Source organism: Rhinatrema bivittatum, chromosome 3, assembly GCF_901001135.1.
Source record: "Rhinatrema bivittatum chromosome 3, aRhiBiv1.1, whole genome shotgun sequence".
Classification (NCBI taxonomy): Eukaryota; Metazoa; Chordata; class Amphibia; order Gymnophiona; family Rhinatrematidae; genus Rhinatrema; species Rhinatrema bivittatum.
This window is the reverse complement of record NC_042617.1, coordinates 98,615,221-98,638,022: the sequence shown is the minus strand read 5'-3', so window position 1 is coordinate 98,638,022 and position 22,802 is coordinate 98,615,221. Positions and strand designations below refer to the sequence as shown.

General features: G+C 41.5%; 1 protein-coding gene across 8 annotated transcripts in view; it reads left to right on the top strand.

Annotated features, from left to right (window-relative positions):
- PAK5 (p21 (RAC1) activated kinase 5) overlaps window positions 1–15,719 on the top strand; it is a 261,295-nt gene extending 245,576 nt beyond the window's left edge. For 7 of the 8 annotated variants that reach the window (XM_029593513.1, XM_029593519.1, XM_029593512.1 and 4 more), the window contains 3 exons: window positions 10,033–10,158; window positions 12,545–12,679; window positions 15,451–15,719. In XM_029593513.1, the coding sequence (XP_029449373.1) occupies window positions 10,033–10,158; window positions 12,545–12,679; window positions 15,451–15,606 (417 nt within the window). In that variant the 3' untranslated portion in view covers window positions 15,607–15,719. The remainder of the gene's footprint in view (window positions 1–10,032; window positions 10,159–12,544; window positions 12,680–15,450) is intronic. The other variant, XM_029593518.1, reaches the window with a different exon arrangement.
- Window positions 15,720–22,802: the final 7,083 nt, after the last annotated feature.

Here is a 22,802-nt window from a genome sequence, read left to right as displayed (position 1 = left end):
GAAGAAAAGAGAAACATTTATTTTATGGCGGTCCTGGGTGTCACGGAAGCCGCCATGCCCATTCAGCAGTAGCAGCCAAGCAGGTAAGAATCCCTTTCAACATCCTGTCATTCCCCGAGAAAGAGGCTGAGCGGTGCAGTCTCATTTTGTTGTGTTAATAAAAATTGTATTCTTATATTTCTAATGTGTGGTCTCTATGAACTGTTTAGTTTTGTGATGCTTATGTACTGGGGAATCTGACTATGGGTTTGCAAGAGGAGGCGAGCATGCGATGAGATGGAAGGCTGTGAGTGAAAATAGTGTTCAGTAAATTGTACGCTGGAGACATCAGTTCAGATAGGAGTGCCCCCTGGTGCTGTTCTGCAGAGCCACCAATTTTCTGTGGCAGCTCAGAAGTAGATTCAGCAGCAAAAGTTAGAAAGTTCTGTGGCAAAGATTCTGAAATTCAAAACTTCCACGGCATATTTTCATAAATGTGAATATTATATCATGCAAATATTGTTTCGCTTTATAAAAATAAAATAGATTTCAATTTTGTATATGTGTGTATAATTTATTTTGTTTTGATTTCTTTTTGGGGGGGTGAGGAAAAGGTAACTCAAGTATAAGTGCAGGCAAGGGAGATGAGAATCAGCACGGGAAGGGGATTTCAGGATGGGGAAGGAGAGGATTTCAGGGCTAGGAGGAGGAGAGGGATAGGGAATTTTGGGGGTGCGGGAGGAAAAGGAGAGGACCAGGGTAGGGTGGGAGAAGAAGAGAAGATCAGTGAGGGGATGAGAGGAAAGAAGGTTCTGAGATCAGGAGCTTTGTCAGAGGAGGAGAAATGGGGATGAGAGAAATGGGAGAAGGAAGCTGAGATTGAGGGAGATTCAAGGGAAGCAGAGAAGCTGGGATAAGGGGAGAGAGTTTCCAGGATCAAGCATGGATAGAGACGACAGGATCAGGGTAAGAGGACCTGGATTTGGGGGGGGGGGGGGAGCTAAGTATCCCTCCTGTCCTCTTTCTCTCTTCTTTCCCCTCCCCAAATTCTCTTTTTTTCTCCTCTCTTCCTTAGTCCTCTTTCTCTCTCCCCTCCTCAGTTCTTTTTCTCTCCTCTTCTCGTACACATTTCTCGTGCACACACCGGGCATGTACAACTTTGGCTGTGATATACTGGTGCAGAAACCCTTTGCACTTTACCCCCTCACTCGCGCACACACACACACACACACACACACACACACACCCCTCCAGTGCCAGTCCCCTCCTACACATACACACACTGTTCCGCTCACACACTCATGCTCCTAGCACCGATCTCTCTTTCTTCTGTCTCACACACACACACACACACACACACACACACACACTGTATTGCTAATCCCTCTTACTTTCCCTCCTCCCAGCCAATCCCTCCAGGGGCAGATTGGCCTATCGGGGCTTTGGGCATGCCCCGGTGGGACGATCCGGCCAATCACGTGACTTGGTGTTGGTCAGAGCAGACCCATGCTCGCGGAGCCACTGCAAGGAGCACTAGCAGCACAGTAGCACTTTGTTGAGAGCTGCAAACTCCCCCTATGCTTGCTGCTGTCTGCTTTTCATTTTCACGGCAGCATGGGTCTGTCTGCTTCCCGCTCTCCTTCCCAACTGGCATCGCAGCCACATGGGCCTGGGTTCTGCTCCCTACTCTCCTCAGGTGCCCCGCCCCCTATTTCACCGTGCTGGCAGGAAGTCCTGTCGCAGCTTCCTCATGCTTCTCTGCCATTGTCTCTTCCTCTGCTAGCGGGAGGCAGTAGGCAGATCTCCTGCTCTGCTGCCTCACTGCCAACTGAAGGTCTTGCACTGCTGTCTGCTCCTAGGCCCCCGTTAAGCTTAGCCACAGGAAAAAAAATTACCCTTACTCCCAACCCCTCCTCCTCTCCTTTTCCCTCCCAGCATTGAGGCTTTCAGCCCACACACGATGGGCCACTACCAGGACTATCAGCAAGCAACCCAGCCTGGATTCCCCCGGATCAGAATAAGTAAAGGCATTTTTTTAAAATCAGACGCCCAGGGGGTGAAAGTGAGTGCGTGTGAGCATGTGAGACTAGAAATGAGCATGAGAGAGTGTGTGTGAGTGAGCCTGCATATTTATTTATTTATTTATTTATTTATTGCTTTTTTTATACCGGCATTCATGATTTACAATCATATCATGTCGGTTTACATGGAACCGGGGTACAACAACCTTAAGCATAAACATAGCGAAGAGAAGTAATAGTTACAGGGGTGATAGAACTGGAGGAAGAAGAAGATAAAGCAGTAGGTAACTCAAAGAACAGAGCAATTGTTTACAGTGTGCTGGGTGTTCAGTAAATATGTGTGAGTATGCTAGAGTGTGAACCAGCATGCAGGTGTGCAAGCATTACAGTATTCTGCTAGCATGTAGTCTGTACAAGGATCTATAACAGCCTGGCTTGCTCTTTTTTCATAATAAGAGTTGTATTGGTATTTTAGGGCCTGGTGTAATGTTTGCAGTGCTGCCTTTTTCATAGATAGGCTTGATGCTGTTTAAGTGCTGGCAGTTAATGCTGTTTTAGTATGGAAGGTTTACTATATTGTAACTGTAATTCAGTTTACTCATGGCTTTCTGAGGGTCAAGCCCACCCCCAACATGTATTATTATACATCTAATGCCATATGGGTTTCAAGTGTCTTTTTTGCAGGGATTTCTGGTTGGCATCACTGCAGTGCATATAAATATAATATGCATGTTGTGATATTTTTACCTCAAAAAAACTGTACTTTGAATGTCCTTTTCCATGTAAAATCTTTTGTTATAAATTCATAACTTTTAATTGTGTGTGTGAGGGGGAGGAAGGTGGGGGAGGGGTATAAGGCTGTAAGGTTCACCTAGGGCACTTAATACCCTTGCACCAGCCCTGCTGCACTGGCTCCATGTGGGAAAGCAGGATTCTCTCTGGAGCTGTGCTGCTTTGGGTCAGTGGCTCTCCCCTGTCTTGGCCAAGGCTTCATTTTTCACTTTTTAAAGCCCTGGAGGAACAGCATCAATCACTTCTAGTCCTCTCTCCACTGGCGTAGGTAGGCAGAACAGAGCCTGGGAAATCCATAAAAGCAGCAGGCCGTGCAATACACAATCAATGGGAATGCCCTGGAGTGGTGGTGGTGGTGGGACACGGAGAAGTGGCAAAGGGGCGAGGTGAGCCAGAAGAAAGAGCCAGTGCAGGGTTGGAGAGACTTCTGTCTGAGGTGGCTGGGTTGAGCTCTGAGAGGGGGGCAGCTGGCTGTGGAACCAGTGATCCTCCTGGAGAGTGGGGGGGTGCCAAGAAAGGTTGGAATGGGAAAGGGAGAGGATGCTGCAGGCTAAAGGGGAAGGGCTAGCAGTAAGCAAACATTGTACATACTGAGCTGACACAAAAGTGCTGGAGCAGGGGCACTCACTGTTTGAGTACATGAGCAGCAGCACAGCAGTGCAATATGGATGCCTGAGAGACAGATGGGTGTGTATCAGAGAGACCCTACACACACATACACACACTGTGACAGTGAGAGTGTGTGGCTGGATGGGTGTCTTTCTTTTTGACACAAAGTGTGTGTGTGTGTGTGTGGGGGGAGTGTCTCTAACACTGGTAACACTGGTATACTCTCTCTCTCTCTCTCTCTCTCTCTCTCTCTCTCTGTGACACAAAATCACACCCACATACTAAGAAAGAATGTGTGTGTGTGTGTGTTTGGTCAGAGAGAGAGAGACTCATATATACACACTCAGAAGAGACAAAGTGGATGTCTGGATGTCTGAGAGATTCTGTATATGTGTGTGTGTTTCTAACACCAACTTGTCTCATTATTTGGCAACTGATTCCAAGAGCTGATTGATTGGCAAGATACTTTAACACCAGATTAAGAATCTAGGATACGTACAGTACATATGGGAGGCCCAACCCAAGCATGGGTGGAAGAGTGACTGCAGCTCTGTTTGCTTACCCCCTGTTCTAAGGCTTGTTCTGCTACTTAGTTATTCAGGAAAAAAGTGAAATTCATGTTGGAGACTTTTTGGCTCCATTCTTCCAGGCTCCATGTCACATGATGTACCTCTCAAAGGTCAGTTTGGCTTGCTTTTTGGAGCTGTTGAAGAATGCACTGCAGGGAAAATGCACAAGCCAGACAGTCAGGTACCCCATGGGCTGTTTTAAAAAAAATCTCCCGGGCCTAAATTATCTGGCAATCCGCCCCTAATCCCCTCTCTTACCCTCCCCCTGATTCCTTCTGTCCTCCTCCTCTAGCTAATCCCCTCTTTTACCTTTTTCTCAGTTAATCCCCTTTCTCTCGTACCCAGTTGAACCCCTCTCTTACCTTCCCCAGCCCCAACCTTATCTATGTAGCCAATCCCCTCGCACTCCCTTCAAACTATTACATCCTCAGCTCTTTTCTCATATTTCCGCAGCTGATTTCTCTAAACTCTTCAGCCCATTTCTCACATTCCTGTCAATAACTCCTCTCAATCTTCCCAGCTCATATACCCTCACTCCCAACCTCTATAACCCTCTCTCTCTCACACATCTCTCAGCCAGTCCCTCTTTACCCTTCCCAAACTCACACCCTCACAATCCCAATCCCTTCTCATCCTTCAGATGATTCCCCTTGATCCTCCCACACCCTCCTCTCCCTTCCTCCATCACCACAATCAAAGCTGCCAGCAGGAGGAGAACAGCGGTCATGCCTGGAGCCAGATCCTCTTACTATGGGCCGATGCTATAGTGCGCTCCGCCGAGCGCACTGTATAACCCGCATTCCGATGTGGGTTAAATAGGCGCTAATCCACCCCCCTAATGCAATGGGGGGGGTGAAAAAACTGCTTTTCTGTACTTTTTTAAAGTAAAAATAAATAAATAAATAACTCGGCAGACCGCCAAGTTATGAAGACCGATGCCGGTAAACTCGGTCGGATTTCATAACCGGCCATCTGCCAGTAATGAAAACGGATGCTGAGTTTATCTCATAAATATAGTTTATCAGTGGCCATTTTCATTACTGGCAGAAGGCCGGTTATGAAAACCAATGCTGAGTTTACCAGCGTCAGTCTTCATAACCAGCAGCCGCGACCCCCTAATTTGAGTATTGCATGGCACCCCCCCCCCCCCCCTTGTGGGTGCCATGCGCACATTAGGAAAGCAGGCGCTGACTTTTCAGCGCCTGCTTTCCGCGCTTTATACTGCATCGGCCTCTATGTCAGGTGGAGATTCAGTCACTTTTTTTTAAATAACTATTTATTTAGGATACCTTAATTCTTCATAATTCAAAGCACAACACTGGTTCCAGGCAGCCTAAAAGGAGGACATGCTTTCATCTGATCAGCAGCAATTGTTAAGAGGGGTTAGTGAAAATCACTGGGGGATAGAAATAAGAAGGAAGGAGCATGGAAACTGAGAAGGGAGCAATATTCCTGGTTTCTGTGATTTCATGGGATCCTGGCTGGGCCAACTTTTACAGCTCTTGGAATGACAGGAAACCAAGGCCCTGGTTGTATGTAGTTAGTATGAGTGACTTAAGCATGCTAATATTACTAATCCATACGCTAGCAACATGATTTCCCTACAGTCCAGGGGCTTTATAGTCATACGGATGTACATTGGAGAGGTAATTTTCAAAGGGTTACATACATAAAAGAAACATATATCATAGCGATTTGCAAAAGCCCGTTTTCACGCATGAAACCTTTTGAAAATTCAGCCCTATGGAGTGAATTTTCAAAGGAGTTACATGCGTGAAAGTAGCAGTTTTCAAAAGCCAATTTACATGTGTGAAATGTTTTGAAAATGACCTCCTGTGCTAACCCTAATGTATTTGCAAACTAACGCCCAATCTCTTCATTATCTTACATAGCCAAAATCCTTGAGACATGTGCATTAAAACAACTCTCTACATTCTACACTGGCTACCAATATTTTATAGAATACAATATTGTATTCTATACAATATTGTAGCTACAATTAGGAGATGGAATTTCGAGGAGGCCAGTGTTTGTGGAACGTAAAATTCTTTTCGATGATTGAAAAGTGAGTGTTGTATCCATCCAGTTAGACTTATTGTATAAAGCTTTATGAATAAGATATAAAGACTTTATATCTTATTCATAAAGCTTTATACAATAAGTCTAACTGGATGGATACAACACTCACTTTTCAATCATCGAAAAGAATTTTACGTTCCACAAACACTGGCCTCCTCGAAATTCCATCTCCTAAAAGATACCATCTCATCTCAACAAGACAACGTGCCTTCTCAATTGCTGGCCCAATACTATGGAATTCCCTACCAATTGATCTAAGACTTGAGCCATCTTCACAATCTTTTAAAAAAGAACTGAAAACATGGCTTTTTCAAAAAGCATACTCAACATGATAAATCGTATTATTCTTCTAATCTCATTTTAACTATTTCTCATTACTTCTTTTTCACACATCTTTTATTTTTTCTTCTCTTTTTACATTTAGTTGTCTCACTGTTATGATTATTACAATGTAACATTTCTAACTTTTGGTTATATGTACACCGATGTGATGACTCTAGTTGAATATTGGTATATAAAAAACAAACAAATAAATAAATATTACAAAAGCTAGCTACTATATTGTTATTATGGAAAAACACACAAGGAGAAATAATGTCAAGGTAGTGGGATCTCAGAAGGCTCTGAAAGGGCGGGCTGTGTAACTTTATGCTGTCTCTCCTGCAAGAAACATTCCAGAAACATCAGCTTCTTGGTGATCCATTAACAAAATGAGCCAGTCAGGTTCCCATGGACACCCCAGGATCCAATAACCAATCCCAAATTGTGCTGATTACACTCCTAATTTTAAGCATAAGGCATTTATTCTTAAACTTTGTAGGCAGACAGTCAAGCTAAAATATAAAGGTACTCTTGTTAACCATTGTACCATGCAATAGGTTTTCCTGAAGAATGGGTAGGCAACTCCAATCCTGAAGTGCCTCAAACAGGTTTGCTTTTAACGATATCCACAACGAGATGCATGAGGTATATTTGCATGCACTGCCACCATTGTATGCAACTATATCTCATGCATATTCATTGCGAGTATCCTGAAAACCAGGCCTATTTGTGGCTCACAGGACAGGATTGCCTATCCTTGCCACCTGGAAAACTGGCCTGGCTTGTATGCTAGAGAGCTGTAAGTTGATTCTTAATGCCACCATGCAAGGGCAGATAAACAGAAGCTCAGTAAGTGGAAGAGGTAAAACAGGGCTTCCCAAACCTGTCCTGGGGACTCCAGAGCCAGACGGCTTTTCAGGATAGCCACAATAATTAAGCATGAGCTAAATTTGCATATCATGGAGACTCCATATATGCAAATTTGTCTCATGCATATTCCTTGTGGATATCTTGAAAACCTGACTGGCTGCGGGGTCCCCAGAATAGGTTTAGGAAGTCCTGCTTTAACTCTTCCACTTACTGAACTTCTGCCTTTGTAGATTAGCATTGGGCTATCAATATTTTGCTTGAACTTTGTCAAAACTGGTGGCATTTCAACAGCACTACCTGCTTTTCCCAAAACTTTGAAATAATTTTCAATGGCAAAAAACTTGCCAAGTTGTTCAAGACAAATATATTCGCTACTAAATAAAAGGCATTTTCTGAAATGCAATTTAAACTAATATTTTGTAAGTTAAATGTTTCCCTATATTGTGTGGGTGGATAAGTGGTTTTTCATATAGATTACTCATCCAAAAAAACATTGAAAAGAGAGCTTTTTAAAATAAAAAGAAATGCAATTAAAAAAACTGCAAGGAAATCTGCCCTGGGAATATTCTAAAGCATGTATGAAAATCACATCATTTAGATATTGCAGAAATTACTAAAACTCTTTAGTAGCAGTCTAAAAACTCTATAAATGCACCCAATTAAAATGACATTTGCTCTTTTTGGAAATCATCCATTTAGATTATTATTTTGATCATAATGCCAGTCCTTTTAGAAAAAATATGCACATTTTGGAGACAGTTTTCGAAGAGTTACGAATGGTTTGCACACATAAAACTAGTATATCTGTTGTGCAAGTAGCATGTACATAGAAAGATGCTATTTTTGAAACCTCAAGAATATGCATGTAAATGTTATCAGGGGAAAAGGGACAGTAGAGAAGCATTGTGGGACAGGGTTCAGAAGTACATTCGCAAGTTGCTATTTTATAAGCAGTATATGTGCTTATATTACTGAATTGTCTGTACACTTTTGCACCTACTATTGACTCATGCAATTAATATCAGACTTGGTTTTCATCTGTAGATTTTGGGTGGGAGGTCTAGGTGAACTGGTGGAGATATTGGTGCACTGATAGCTCCAAGTATGTACACAATTAAGTATTTTCAGAACAGTGTACATGCACACTTTATAAAATACCTGACTATAAGCATTTAATTCTGGGCTATTACATGCGTATTTTTACAATTATTATGTCTGTAAAATGTATGTAAATATATATTTTTAATGGTTAGAGAAAGTATGCATGTTCCTGCATTACAAATATATAAGTGTACTGAAACATATACAGGTACTTTTGGGGCAGAAATACACAGCACTTTGTTAATCGTTTGGCTCTCACTACACAGTTTATTAGTATGAATCTCCTCATTCCCACTTGGCACACAAATGGTGTATCACGACAGTTTTAAAAGTTAGGCTATCACAGCATGCATTCATTTTTATTCTGTTTTGAAGATATAGTTTTAATGAGCTACAGCATCTTGTAAAAGGGTTGCCTGCCTTACATAGATAAGAATTATAAAATACTTGGAAAAGACAAAAGCATGAAATACTTATGGCTATGGGGGCATTACCCCACGGGGTAATTTTTAGGGGTCTGCACAGACATTTTTTTTTTGTTTCATTTTGCTTTTTTTTTTCCTTCCATTTTCTTTATTTCTTTTTTTTTTTAATGTATTTAAAATTATTAAAACACAATTTAAAAACAGTAAAAAAAGATTGTCAGCGCTGTCCAAACGAAATCCCAGCCAAGATGGCCCTCCCCCACCCCGATTCTCCTCAGTCACCCCCCCCCCCCCTTCCTTCCAGATCCTCTTAAAGTTCAAGAAAAGGATAAAAAGTTATCTTAAGAACATAAGAAATTGCCATGCTGGGTCAGACCAAGGGTCCATCAAGCCCAGCATCCTGTTTCCAACAGTGGACAATCCAAGTCACAAGTGCCTGGCAAGTACCTTCTCAGTGCAGGATTGATCTCCAGTCACTTCTGCTCCACTTTTGCCATAGAAAATGGTGCCACCCAGGTCCATCAAAACCTTAGCTGAGTTCTAGCTGGTATGGGTGAGTGATGGAATGTAGGTGTACCACGGTTATGCAGTGAATCAGTCAGGATGTTTTACATTTTGAGTCACAGTTTTGTTATAGGCTGGGGATGACTCTGTTGTATAAGATGGATGAGTATGCTATCCCCCCCCATCCCCTTACCCTTCCTTTCCTAGGATCTGTAAATTAGGAGGGTCAGAGCAGAGAGTGGAAGTTATGAGTAGAAAGTAAGAGGGCATGTTTTTATGTGCAGGCAAATGTGGATGCTAATTTAATTTATTATACAGTAGTGAACACTGGTTTAAAAGAAACACAAAATGGGGGTGTATTTGGTTTCCCCAAAATATCCAGGGCCTCAAAGCCTTGCGTTATTAACATAAGATTTGAGATTTGAATCCAACAATGTTGACAACTAATTTCTTGATGGAAATTTTTCTGAACCCTAATTGGGAGGAATTGAGCCCAAAGGTCCTGCCCCTTTCAATGCATAAAAACCCTCAAGAAGTCAGTATTAAATGGATCTTTTTTTTGGGGGGGGGGGGGGGGGATTTTTTTGTGCTCATCTAACTTCTGGGTTATTCTGTCAGGTACTAGTAGGTAAGAAGTCCTAAACCTGATTTATGAAAGCTTTTTCCCATTGACAGAGCATGGCAATGCAATCTTTAGTAAAGTTGGCTCTATATGTGTCATTTCAGGAAATATTAGCTTCATTTTAGTTTTTAACTTTTTAGATAAAACTATCAGATTTTGGGTTTTGTGCACAAGTTTCAAAGGAGGTCCCGAAGAGGAAGTCATTGGTTGGAACACCATACTGGATGGCTCCGGAAGTTATATCAAGACTTCCTTATGGAACAGAGGTGAGAAAAAAGAGCCTGAAATATTACATATGAAAGGAACAGAATTTGGTCAAATTTAAGTTATATTTACAGTGATCTTCTGTCCCTCTGCCTGAAAGCATGAATAATATAATTTTAATGCCATCTACTTTTCAACAATCCGCAGAATTAAATTGAATAATTTTTAAACTATATTCTGATTCTATAGTATTAAAAAAATATGTACCGTGTAGAAAAAAGTGCATAATCTGTGTCTCAGCTACATTTGAGTCATTTTCATCAGGTTTATTTTGATTTTCATTTGGCACCTTAATCACTTTTGAGAATAAGAACCTTAGACAAGCCATTCTGGACCAGAAAAATAGTCCATTTAGCCCAGCATCCTGTCTCCAACAGCGGCTAATTCAGTTGCCTGGAAGTACCTTGGAAATCCCAATATGAAAGTCTGTTTAATACTGATCTACCCAGGAATTAAGAGATGGAGAAGCCAAAGCCTATCTGGCTAATTATTTATGGACCTGTCCTTCAGAAACGTATCCAAGCATTTCTTAAACTCAATTATATTACTAAGCTTAACCACATTTTCTGGCAACATGTTCCATAGTTTAATTGTGCATTGACTGAAAAAAACAAACACTCTTTCAAATTTGTTTTAAATCTGCTAGTTTCAGGGAGGATCCCCAAGTCCTAGTGCTATTTGATAGTATAAATAGCCATTCCCTATTAACCTCTCCCATACTGCACTTTATCTTATAAACCTCTATCATAGTCATCTCTTCTATAATGCAGATTTACACAAAGCAGTATTGATTAAATAGTTTCAACTATGATCGTATAGCAAAAAGGAATAGTTGGTGCAATTATGATATGGCTTTACGATTCTACCCAAAGCTGTGATATTATGGAACACCCTAGATAAAATTGAGATAAAGCAGATAATCATTAAAGATGATGGAAACTGGAATACAAAAACAGTGCAATCCTTGTGAAGTTTTCCAAAATAAAATACTTATATTTCTGAATGTGGTGGCAAATCTTTAAGGAGGAAATTTTAAACTTATGCCCTGAGTTTCAAAGTGAATTTACCCGCAAACATTTGCACCTTCTTTTCTTTGCAGGTAAACTTTTCATTGAAAGTAATGTGTAAAGCTGAAAATGCAATTTACACGCGATCTTCTAGGGATGTGCATTCGTTAAAAACAAATTTGAAAAATGCAACCAACCAAAAATAATCTCTCAAAGAAAATATCCAAAATGTGTTTTTAAAATATGGCTTCCTTGAGGCCTTCTGACGCCCACTCATCCCCAAGAAAGAAATCCCCTTTTCCAACCTTCTCTTGTCCTCCAAAAGAAAACTCCGGACCCGGGCCTACCTGGCTAGGCATAATGTAGCCCAACCGGAGCCTTCCAGGACCCCTCCAAATCCCCGCCCACTCACTGGAAATATTGATGTACCTGGGTAGATACCCAGCCCCCACACCCCTTTGTGGGATCCCTCTGCGGTCCAAAGGGCAGCAACATTATCCACTCACTTATGCTTTGGTCACGGTACATTTAAAAATGGCATGTGCTGCACTGAGTCCAGACCAAAGTGACATTCTGCTGCTGGCCTCGGGTGTAGCAGCCACCATTAGGTTGTATGGCCATGCAACATAATAGCACCAGCTGCACATGAGGCCGGCACTGAAGTGACATCACTTTGGCATTAGCCTTACTGTGACTTGTGCCATTAAGAATTTTACTGCATCCAGGACAGGAGCAAGTGGGCACTGCTCTTGCCTTTTGAATCCCAGGAGGAACCAATGAAGGGCTAAGTGGAGGCTGGAGACCTGGCCCCAGCAATATTTTAGAGGAACAGGTGAGTGGTCAGAAAGGTCCCTGGGAGGCCCCAGCTTTGCTAGGCTAAGCTCATCCAGGTAAGCCCAAGTCCTGAGTTTTCTTTTGGGGGGAGGTGTGAGAGGGAGTTGTAGAGAGCCATGGAAGCTTCAGCTGTCTTTCTTGGTGGTGGAAAGTTGCCAGAAGGCCTCAGGGAGTCCTGTTTTAGTTCTTTTTTGTTTGCAGGAGTTTTGGGGGAGAGGTAATGTTTTTTGGGAGTTGGTAAATGAACTGAACTGAAAAATTAAACAGAAAATGAGCCAGAGGAAAAAAAAATCTGAAACGAAAAAGCAAACCGAAACGAAAATCCTGGACCTACACATCCCTATTATTTTCCACCTTCTGATCAAAACATACCCTGGGAACATCTCTAAAAAGATGAGCGTTGTGAAACTTTTAGCCATATTGTGAGAGAGCAGTTTTTTAGACAACCAATGTACAGGGATAAAATGCTTTTTTTTTCGTGTTAAATGTTTGCATGGCGCATTTTCAGGAGCTGAATTTCAGTATTATGTTCCTCTTCTATATACAGGTAGATATTTGGTCCCTTGGTATCATGGTAATAGAAATGATCGATGGAGAGCCCCCATATTTCAATGAACCCCCACTGCAGGCAATGCGCAGAATCCGAGATAATTTACCTCCCAGAGTAAAGGACATACACAAGGTGGGAATGTTTATAACATGATAATAGGTATGATGCTGTGCACTGAAAAACTCTTGCAGTATTTGATGGCAATGGTAGCCTGATAAAATGGAATGTACTTTTGGTTATTGCAATATACAACACATTACAAATTATGGCACAGTGCATTATAAAAGTATTGTTAATTTAACTGACAGTGACTTTTTGATAATGAATTTATTTTGTATGATGAACGTGATTACTCATTAGATTATCAAGTTAATTCATCAGTATAATCCTCCATATTTTAGAGGTTTTGAGCAACAATATAAAATGTACATTTTTATATTGCTTTCCATCAGTAATTACAGTAAGTGAAAAATCAAAGAAGTAACGCTGCTAAGTGTTGCAGAAAAGATTCTAAGGAGAAATTAGGTTTCTTACCTGCTTATTTTCTTTCCTTGAGTCCTACCAGACTAGTCCAAAACACATGGGTTTAGTCCCCCTTCCAGCAGATGGAGACAGAGAATAATCTAATTTGCTGATATCACCCCTTATAGGGCACTGTGAAGGCTGCAGCACTTCAGTATAACTATAAAAATGCATCTCACATTAAATTCGCCCCCCCTTACAAGCAGGGGAGACACAACATAGACCCTTAAACAAACTAGGTCCTTGAACTAAACATCTGATAATTAACCATCTACACAGCAGGATGATGGCTAAAATGAGTGGGATCCTGGACTGATCTGGTAGAACTCAAGGAAAAAAAATAGCAGTTATGAAACCTAATTTCTCCTTCCTTATCGAGCACACTAGGCCAGTCTAGAATGTATTAGACATACCCAAGCCACTTTCAAACAGGGAGGGATCCAGACAAGCCTGCTTTCAGGACTCTAACCCCAAAAGAAGTGAACTCACTAGCCTGCACATCTAATCTATAATACTTAGAAAAAGTATGCAAGGAAGCCCACGTGGCTGCTCTGCAGATCTCCTCAGGTGACACAGATTGCTGCTCTGCCCACGAAGTTGCCTGACTTCACGTGGAGTGAACTTGAAGGTCTTCAGGGATCAACAAGTCCCTGGTCATGTAAACTGAACCAATAGCCTCTTTAATCCACTATCTCATCCAAATACACCTTGCTCTTCAACCTCTCAATAGCCAAGCCGCTAGACAAAATAGGAACAGATTCTCCAAGACAACCAGCCCATGGGCGGAAAAGGAGGCTTTTTCTGCCATCATGTTTCTATGTTTCAATGTTATTATAAGATTTTTACAACACAGCAATCTAGAAAAGACCTATTCACTCAACCATCCTCTCCTGAGCAAAGGAATGTATTTCTCTTCCTAAAGTCTTTCACTGAGGCACAAAGCCTAGCCTATAGCCTTATATTGTTTTAAGGGGCCCTGGAGCCATGGATCCTGCCAGTTGCTCTTTTGGGGTAATTTTGTAATTGCCCACATTGCTGTAAAGCCCGTGAGTGCTTTTTATCAGCAGACTTTACACCAATTATGAAAGGGAAAGTATGCATGTATTTTCTTTCAAAAATCATCCCACCAAAACAACTTGCACACAATTAGAGCTAGTAATGTGTGCTTATAGATATTTGATGGGGAAATATATGCTCATAATTTTGAAAATGCAAAAGTATGCATGCAATTTCAACCCCCTCTCCAAACCCATCCCTGGGAGTTCCTCTGTTTACAGCGAGCAAACTTATGTGAATACAGATCCTGTGTATGTATGTTTACTCGCATATTGGGTAGGCAATTTTGGAAAAAGTCACGTATGCCAGCAAAGCACTGTTTTACCCGCAGAACAGGCTTTGAAAATGGTCCTCTTAGTCTCTCTTCCCCTCGTCTGCATGGAGCAAACTATTTGAATTTAGATCTTAATCTGATTAATGAGGAAATATAGAAGTACCTCCCTGCTGCCACAAGCCAAGTGAGAGCCCATGTTGTATGGTTTCCCGTTCCATTAGATTATGAGAGTTCTGTTTTATCTCATTCTCTGGGGCCGATGAAATAAAATTTGCGGAAAGCGGGCGCTGACTTTTCAGCACCCGCTTTCGTAGTGCACGCATGGCACCCGCAAGGGGGGCGCCATGCAATAAACAAATTAGGGGGTCGTGCTAGCAAGGAGGCGCTAGAGTTGCTAGCGTGACCTTAGCGCGTCCTTGCTAACACGACCCCGCGGTTACCGGCGGTCTGCCGGTTATGAACACAGATGCCGATAAACTCGGCGTCGGTTTTCATAACTGCAGCCAGCCGGTTGTGAAAACCGACGCCGAGCATATTGGCTTTGGTCTTCAAAGTGGCCTGCAGAGGTTTTTTTTTTCTTTTTTTCTAACTTTAACAAAAGTACAGAAAAGCAGTTTTTTCTGCTTTTCTGTACTTTTTTTCAGTGCGCTCAGCTATTAATGCCTGCTCCAGGCAGGCGTTAATATCTGAGCGATAAATGTGCGTCTGAGATGCACATTTATCTTTTTGCATGCGGAGTGAATGACTAATAGGCTCGTTCACGTGCATTTGCATGTGATGAGCGCTAACTCATTCACTCCGCGTCAGACGCGCGTTAAATAGGAGTTAATCCCCCTATTGCATTAGGGGGTGGATTAGCGCCTATTTAACCCGCGTCCGACAGCGGGTTATACAGTGCGCTCGGCTGAGCGTGCCCTGTATTGCATCGGCCCCTCTGTGCTTGCCTTTAAAATGTTTGTATTTGAAACACATTTATCACACAAAAACTGTGGTGGAGAGTTATTTTTTCTTGCATTGTTTCTGATCCCAAGATTTCAATATAAAATTACAGGTTTCTTCAGTTCTGCGGGGATTCTTAGACTTGATGTTGGTGAGGGAGCCCTCACAGCGAGCAACAGCACAGGAACTCTTAAGACATCCCTTCTTGAAACTGGCAGGTCCCCCTCCGTGTATTGTACCACTCATGAGACAATACAGGCACCGCTGAGGTCCGAGAACTTTCTGCCAAAAAGGATCATTTCCTCTCAAGAGAGTGCAGGACTATTGGAAAATCGGAGTATTTACAATTCAGGAGATTTGAAAGATCTGCATTAAAAAAAACAAAACATCAATGAGAAGTATTATCTTGAAGAGCACAACTTTTCTAGTCATACCAGTTTTCAGCTCTTTCTGCCAACTGGCAAAGCAGAAGAATTTTATACTCGTTCGCCCGATAAAATTATGTGCAATAGCACACCCAGGACACATTCCCAGAATTTTACTCAAATGGAAATTACTTTCATTTTCTATTTCAAAAGTTACTTTTTGTTGCAAAAAGCACTTTTGTTCTCAATTGTAGTAGTGTATTGTATTTTGAAATGAATTTGTAATTTTCTGTACAATACTTTTGATAATTTCAAGTACTTGATGTTATGTAACTATTGTGATAGTCAAAAGTAATGGGTATCATTTGGCAAGATTTTGAACTAACTCTTTCTTACGTTTTCTAATCCCTTTGAAACAAACTTTAAATACTTAGAAGTTATTCTCCTCTCTTCCATCAATTTCATCTACTGGACCATCAAATTCATCTCTCTCTTTTACTGGTATTTAAAGAAAAACATGGGGATGGTTGCTATTTATTTTCACTTCAAACTACAGTGCCAATCACTGAAAGCAGAGAGTATCAAGGTAAACTTGGATTTGAGTTTCCTGTCCATCCAGGGCCATTGAGGTTCAGGTAAACCACAGAGGAAGAGAAGACAGGCTTTGCCTGAACAGGAGGTGGAGGTTACACAGCACAGCCAGCCATTGTTGGCCTAACAAAGACGAAAGAGGGTTCAGCCATGAAAGGAACTCCATGTAACCTTCAGCCAGTGTAAGCAGTTTGGTTCTCCTTAGGAAGATCATCCATAAAAGGCTGGGAAGTTTAAATTAAAAAAAAGCAAAAAACGAAAGACATGGTGGGGAAATAATGAGGAAGGAATTAAGTAGTGAAATTGAGAGGGTAGGGGGGAGAGCCTTATTTTTTTACAAGATTTTCCTCCTAACAGCAAAGGCTGACTACAAGCTGATTGTATACAAAGGGGCAGATTTTAAAAGGGTGCGCGTGCTTCCCGGCACGCACACACGTACACCTGATTTTATAACTTGCGCACGCAGGCACGCGCATGTTGTGAAATCCGGGGTTGGTGCGCGCAAGGAGGTGCACAATTGTGCACCTTGCGCACGCCGAGCCGCACTGCCTTCCCCCGTTCCCTACCCCCCACCCCACCTTCCCTTCCCTTCCCCTTCCTCCCCCGCCATTTTCCCCCTACCTTTTTCTTTTTTTCTTTCTTGTTTCCAAACTTACTTCAGCCCTGGAGCTGAAGTAACTTGTGCGCGCCGGCCGACTGCTGGCACGCGATCCCTGGCACAGCAGCTAATGGCCACTCTGCCTGGAGCCTCTGACCCCGCCCATGCCACGCCTCCTCCCACCCCTTTAGTAAAGCCTCGGAACTTACATGCATTCCCGGGGCTTTATGTGCATCGCCGGACCTTTTGAAAATAGGCCCGGCACGCATAACCTTTTTAAAATCCGGCCCAAAGTGTGTGATAATGCAATGAGCCTCTGTATTGGTAGCTGGTACTGTAGTGAAGTACATGTTTCTAAGATACAGGACAGTATTAGTGGCTTCAATTGAAATAAAAAAGCCTAAGGACTACTTTTATTTAAAAAAAAAAAATCAAAGTTATCATTTGTTTTGTTCTAATGGGTTTGAAGAACAGTTTTTGCTAAAATACCAAACTCATACTGTATGTTTGTTGAAGAGAGGGTAAATGATCTGTTATCTACAAGCAATAGTTTCTTTTTGTTTTATTCTTCAGGTCACAGTGTTAACATCTATTGTTTCTGTCATGTTTTGAAAGCTGAAATTGACTGTGGAGGTCAAATTGCTAAGCGGGTATTTTTCCAAATTACGAGCAGATTTCTGATCATGTTATAGAGTACTCTTCTGCTGTCTAGATGTTTTTTTGAATGTTGATACAATGGATGACTACTACAATTAATCTTGTGTTGCTTGTTGGATGAACTTGCATGTTAAGTGTAGGCCTGTATAGATTTGTCTTTCAAAGTCTAAAAGTGCTTCATAATTATTTCAGTCATAAATAAACATTATTTATTAATGGTTAGTTTCTTTTACATTTCAATAACAGAGATCTTAATTGCTTTAACAAACAGATCTTAGCTAATTTCTTCACCGTTCACACTTGTTGCAGGATTGGCAGTATATTCACCCTCTCTACTTAAAATCTCACGTAGGTCAGCACAAATGTAAGGCACTGTAAAACACAACCCTAACAAAATGGAAAGCAAAACGCCAAAGGGCAATCTCTGGAAAAGTCCAAAATAAGCAGCAAGGTGGCAGGTAGGAAAACTGTCCCGTCACATGGCGAACTCCTGGGAACTGTGAAAGAACGTGGTCTCATTCCTTCACCACTTCTAGCATCCTGCCACTGAGGCTTCTTCAAATCCCTCCTCACTGATGCTGCACCAGACCACCAACATAGTCCCGACGCTGACGGTGGACAACAGAACTGTTCTTAGCCAACAATCTGCAAAAAATCTAGCAACTCCAAGAAAGAATAGGAAATATAAAATCATCTGTTTCACTCCAAAGTCATCTTTCCTCTACTACTAAAATATTTAAGGTGAATTTTTAAAGCTTGAGGCGCACATAAATTAGGGGATGTGCGAATATGTTGGGCTCGCGCATGCTGAGTGGATATTAAAAGCTGCCGAATACGTGTGTATCTCTCCCAGAGTGCCCACATCTCGGAAGGTTTCAAAAAGGGGTGGGGAATGGGCATGGTCTGGGTGGGGCATGGGCATTTCGGGTCATGATCTTGAGATGTGTGCATACATATGTACACGATTCAGCACGTGCTGAGGTCCCCTGCCACATAACTTTGCTTCTGCTATGGATGATGTGTAAGTTAAAAAATAAAGAAAAATAGCCAGATCTGTGGGGTTGAAGGTCCAGGGATAACTGGGGTAGTGAAGGCTATTAAACTAGGAGGGTTTGAAGGACCTACCCCTTAAATGGGCGAACTGGGGACGAACTGGTAAAACCGGAAGTAGCATTGGCACGTGCCTCTTTTAAAAACCCCCAATTTACGCGGTAAAAGCAGCATTTGTGCACCCATCATTTAAAATTTGGCGTACCAGTGCATGCAGTCGAGCTATTTTATAACATGTGCACCCATCATGTCAGGCTGTTTTATATTTATTTTATTTTATTTATTTCAGAGCTTTTATATACCGAGGTTTAGCAATTAGCCTTCACCCCGGTTTACAGTAGAACAACTTGTTACATAGAACAGTACATGGAATATAGAATGGAATAGGTTACATCAAACTGTTAGGAGGCTGTCCTAGAACTAATTTTAAATGCATGAACCAGGTCGCGTCAAGTTTAATTAAAAAACTTTAACAGTAGTAAAGGAACTCAGAAACGAGTTAGTAATAACCAGACAAAATGGCAAAGAGGTATGCAAGAGGTTGAGGTGGGGGGCGGGGGGAGAGAGAAAGGGGGTGGGATCGGGAGGGGAGGGGAAAAGAAGAAAGGACAGCGGGAGCGGAGAGGGGGAAAGAGTGGCAGGGGGGGGAGCATAGGAACTCTTAGTGATGTCATCTTGCACGGGTGTTGTAGATGATGGGGTTGAGAAGTTTAGCCTACGCCATCTCTGAATGTTTTGCTGAATAACCAGGTTTTCAGTTCTTTTTTAAAGGATTTGCTGTCGATTATTGAGCTTATGTATTGTGGTAGGGAGTTCCATATGTTTGGTCCTGCGATAGAGAATGCTCTGTTTCTCGTGCACGTGAGCTTAGCCGACGGAAGTGATGGAATGTCCAGGAGTAGTTTGCTGGTAGATCTGGTGAATCGTTGAGGTTTGTGTTGAAGGATCATGTTGTTGAGTGTGGTGTTTTCCATTATAACATGCGCGCGTTATAACATGTGCGCGTTATAACATGCGCTCATATGTGCACACAAGTTATAAAGTAGCCATGTCCCTGGGTGCAGGCCAATGCACTTGTGCACGTGTGCACTCGCGCACCAGTTTGAAAGTTACCATGTTTATCTTTATTAAAATTTGTTAATCACTTAAACCAGAGCCCTAAGTGATGTTCAAAAAATATATACAATTGAAAAAAATCCTCAACTACACATAAAAGAGCTGGCAGTTTGAAAGTTAGAATGCAAAGCCTCAGCTTTGTCAATTTAAAAAGAGGCAAAATCATCAGGAAGAATACAGTTGGAATGTACTGGGCCATCAATGATTCTTTTTATTAAATTAAACAATTCATGTGGCTGATTTAGGGACTTTTGAAGATGGGACCCGAAATATTCTTTCCATGTGGTATCAAATAATTTCTTATAATTATTCCTTGCTTTAGTGTACTGTAAATATGTACAATCAGTTCAATGTTTTCTCCATTTCCTTTCACATTTTCTCATGAGTCACTTATGAACCAAGGACGGATCAAACCAAGTTCCCTAGTATGGACTTGTTTGAAACTCTTGCTTCTAACTGGGGCAAACTTGTCATTTATGGCATGTAAAACCGAGTCAAAAGATTCAGCAGATTGATCAATAGTTCCATAGTCAATCTTATCTTTGGCTGTTAGCCATTCCAACTGGAATAATTCATGGTTCACAAATGTTGCAAACATGGTTTAGTGGATGATTTTGTACAATATTATGAAAATATGCAAAATTGAAAGTAATTAATCTTCTGACCATGTAACAGGCATGATATCTAAATTGGAAATTGCATATGACTTTAGGAAACTGTTATTAACCAAAACTTGATCAAGTATATGCCCACCCCGATGGATTGCTATACAAATACATTGTTTTAAATGGAGGGAAGCCAATAATGCTTCATAATCTTGAAAAATATCACAAGGTTTGGAATTGTAATGTATATTAAAATCCCCAATTATCAAAACTTTGGGCGATGTTAGTAACAAACCAAGGCCTAGATTAATCAAAATGCTATAAGGAATAGGGGTGTGGCTATGATAATTATAGAGTTACCACTTCATACATAGATATTTTATTGCAACATGTGTTAAATTTATCACACCTGTGAGATTTCTTATGTTGAGAGAGAGAGAGAGAGCATCTCTGGGGAGGTCTTTACAGTATTCAAGTATTTATATCACTATAGAAGGGCCAGCTAACAACTCAAGGTGAGGTGTTGGTGGTGGTTTAGGGTTTTGGGGCCAGTTTGATACGCAGAGTTCCATCAAGCTAGGGGGAGAGAACAGTGTAGAAATCTCATCTTTGTGAGACTTTCCTCACTCCAAATGATGTCAAATCTTCACTGAGGTGTACTGTGCTGTTCGTACATCTCTCTCTGCATGTCAAACTGGTCCCAAAACCTCACCTAAAGGTTTTAGCGCTTTCTCTCTCAATTCAATTACCCAACTATCAAATTTGATACTTTCACAATCAAGACCCATAGAAATTGAGAGTTTATGCAAAGCTACACCAGACTTGTAAGAAACCAATACTCCTCCACCTAGCATTTGCTTAAAGATCTAAACATGTACAGCAGTGGTTCCCAACCCTGTCCTGGGGGCCCACCAGCCAGTTGAGTTTTCAGGATATCCACAATGAATATGCATGCAAATTTTCTGCCATGCATATTCATTGTGGATATGTGAAAACCCAACTGGCTGGTGGGCCCCCAGGACAGGGTTGGGGACCACTGCTCTAGATGAAAGGCGAGATATATCAGAGATATTTAAATATCTCAAAAGGTTTCCATGCACAGGAGGCTAGCTTTTTTCAATGGAAAGGAGGGTCTAAAATGAGGAGGGTTCATGGGATGAGGGGGAATTAATCTTAAAAAATATTTTTTTACAGAGAGGGTAGTGAGTACATGGAAGGTCCTCTCAGTGGATGTGGTGGTGAGAAAAATAGTATCTGAATTCAAGGAAACATTGGATAAGTACAGGGGATCTCTGAGGAAGAGATGAGAATTGTAAAACTAAGGGGCTGATGCAATACCCGCTGTCAGAAGCGGGTTAAATAGGCACAAATCCACCCCTAATGCAATAGAGGGATTAGCGCCTATTTAACATGCGTCCAATGTGGAGTGAATGAGTTAGTGCTCATCACATGCAAATGCATGTGAATGAGCCTATTAGTCATTTGCTCCGCTCAGATATTAATTCCTGCCTGAAGCAGGCGTTAATAGCTGAGCGCATTGAAAAGAAGTACAGAAAAGTAGAAAAAACTGCTTTTCTGTACTTCTTTTTTAAAGTAATAAATAAATAAATAAATAACTCGGCAGACCGCTGAGTTATGAAGACCGACGCCGGTAAACTCGGCCTCGGTTTTCATAACTCGGCGGCCATTTTCATTACTGGCAGACAGGCAGGTTATGAAAACTGAGGCCGAGTTTACCTGCCTCAGTCTTCATAACCGGCAGCCGCAGTGGGTCGCATTAGCAAGGAGGCGCTAAGGTCGCCTTCCTAGCGCGGCCCCCTTAATTTACATATTGCATGGTGCCCCCCTTGCGGACACCATGCATGCGTTAAGAAAGTGAGCGTAAAAAATCAGCGCCCACTTTCCGTGAAGATTATTGCATCGGCCCCACAGTTAGTTGGGTGGAAAGGCAGACTAAATGGGCCATACATTCTTTTTCTGCTGTCACGTTTCTATGTATTTATATGGTGTCAGAGAGTTATCTGCACTTTCTACCTGTATAGAAGGGCAATTTAAAGCAAGTGCAAAGCACACATGTGAAATTTAATTTGTTTATTTTTTAATTAAATGTTTATAGACCTCTTTTATGGGGAGTTAGACCATAAAAAGTGGTGTACAGTCATGATAATTACACAAACATAGAAACAAAATAAATGAAATACCAGATCAAAATAATTTATTTTATTTGCCTTTTATTGTATTTGAAAATTATATCTCCACAAATTCTTTCACTCCCTGACCTAACTCCTCCGCTTTTTCATTTGCTTAAAAAGGTGAATTTTAAAAGCCAGGTGTGCGCATCAATTAGGGGATGCAAGAAGAAATCAGGCTTAAGCGTATTGATCGTATTTAAAAAGCGCTCATATATACGTGTAAATTCCACAGTGTGCACATCTCAAAAATTTCCAATAGGAGGTGGGGAGTGGGCACAGACTGGGTGGAG